Source organism: Hypoxylon trugodes (assembly GCF_022578975.1).
Source record: "Hypoxylon trugodes strain CBS 135444 unplaced genomic scaffold F4822scaffold_65, whole genome shotgun sequence".
NCBI lineage: Eukaryota > Fungi > Ascomycota > Sordariomycetes > Xylariales > Hypoxylaceae > Hypoxylon > Hypoxylon trugodes.
The window spans coordinates 1-1267 of NW_026250080.1; the positions used below are offsets into that span (position 1 = coordinate 1).

Here is a 1267-nt window from a genome sequence, read left to right on the forward strand (position 1 = left end):
AAGCCGCACCAAGTTGGCACCAAACTGGGACCGTATGCGGGAAATGAAGCTCATCTTTCTCCTTTCATACACTATCTTAACTAAGAAGCAGCTCGGCTCAAACATTCAAATACTTATCAACAGCAAACATGCCGGGAAACCAGAGACCATCAATTAATCTTATCCTTAATGATGATACACCAGCCAAGCCCACACCGCTCGACGCCGCGATCGCTGGTTGCGGAGGGTCCTCGGCGAAGATAGACACAATGCCGTGGAGACTGCAATTACAGAAGGACATGTCGATTCTTAGCCTCCCCGAAGCCATTGCGCAAAACGGGCGGCTTCGAGAGGAACTAGCATTTGAACAGAGGAAGAGCGCGGCCGGCGCGTATCTCGCGGATGAGATTAAAAGGGTGGCGGAGTCACTCCGGCAGGCCTTAGTTGATTTCCATAACTTGGCCGCAGCTTTGGATAATTGGAACAATGGGAGTAAGTGAAGAAGAATAAAAGAAAATCTACATGAGGCTATTTATATCTAAGCTAAATATCAAATACTATGTAAGCAACAGCGAGGCTTACGATAGGAAAGGACGTCCCATAATAGCAACAAATCGAGGGAGTACTTAGGATTTGTGTGCATATTGTATACCAGATTAAGTAGCCATGAGACTAACCTACTTATAGATTAGTTCAAGTGGATCACCGTCCCTTTAGACGATCCGCGATACATAATAGACAAATATAATTCTTCGCTACATTATTTGTTTATTACCAGGCTCCTGCGGGTCCCGCATACGGCATTAACTGTTTTCTTTTAACAGCCTGGTCTTTAACAGCCTGCTATCCTCCTATAGAATCTCCGAATTCTCTCTTACGGACCCTGTTGCCGTATCTTGTTAGGTAAATTAAGGGAGAAAAAGAGCATATTAATATAGGAAGGATTTTCCCCCTTTCTTCCGGCTCCGGGCTTAGGGTTACAAGTCGGCAAATTCTTTGCCCCTTTCTACGGAAGGCGGCATGGGATATGCCGGCACGGGCATGCATATCCCTTTCGTTGACCCGACAGTCCGGTTACGCTAATGCTAATAAACCTTCTAAGGTTGAGCACACACACCTAGGTACCTCGAATAGGGAAAGGGTTCGTTCTTTACCCCGGACGAAAATATATTCTGACGAGCTATTGCTTGGTCTTGGTTCTCTTTCGTGCTTATTCTATCATTGGGGTATGGAAGAGGTCATGACCTCCACGGGGTATAAGATCGGAGATCCGCACCAGCATCTTCGA

The 1267-nt window shown here is 46.2% G+C and overlaps 1 protein-coding gene across 1 annotated transcript; it reads left to right on the forward strand.

The window, feature by feature from the left end:
* Positions 1-128: 128 nt before the first annotated feature.
* On the forward strand, positions 129-522 carry F4822DRAFT_444582 (uncharacterized protein; the record flags this gene model as incomplete). The annotated part of the gene is made up of 1 exon (XM_051463263.1): positions 129-522. The coding sequence occupies one exon, from the start codon at positions 129-131 to the stop codon at positions 477-479; it is 351 nt and encodes a 116-aa protein (XP_051308264.1). The 3' UTR covers positions 480-522.
* Between the last annotated feature and the right edge of the window lie 745 nt (positions 523-1267).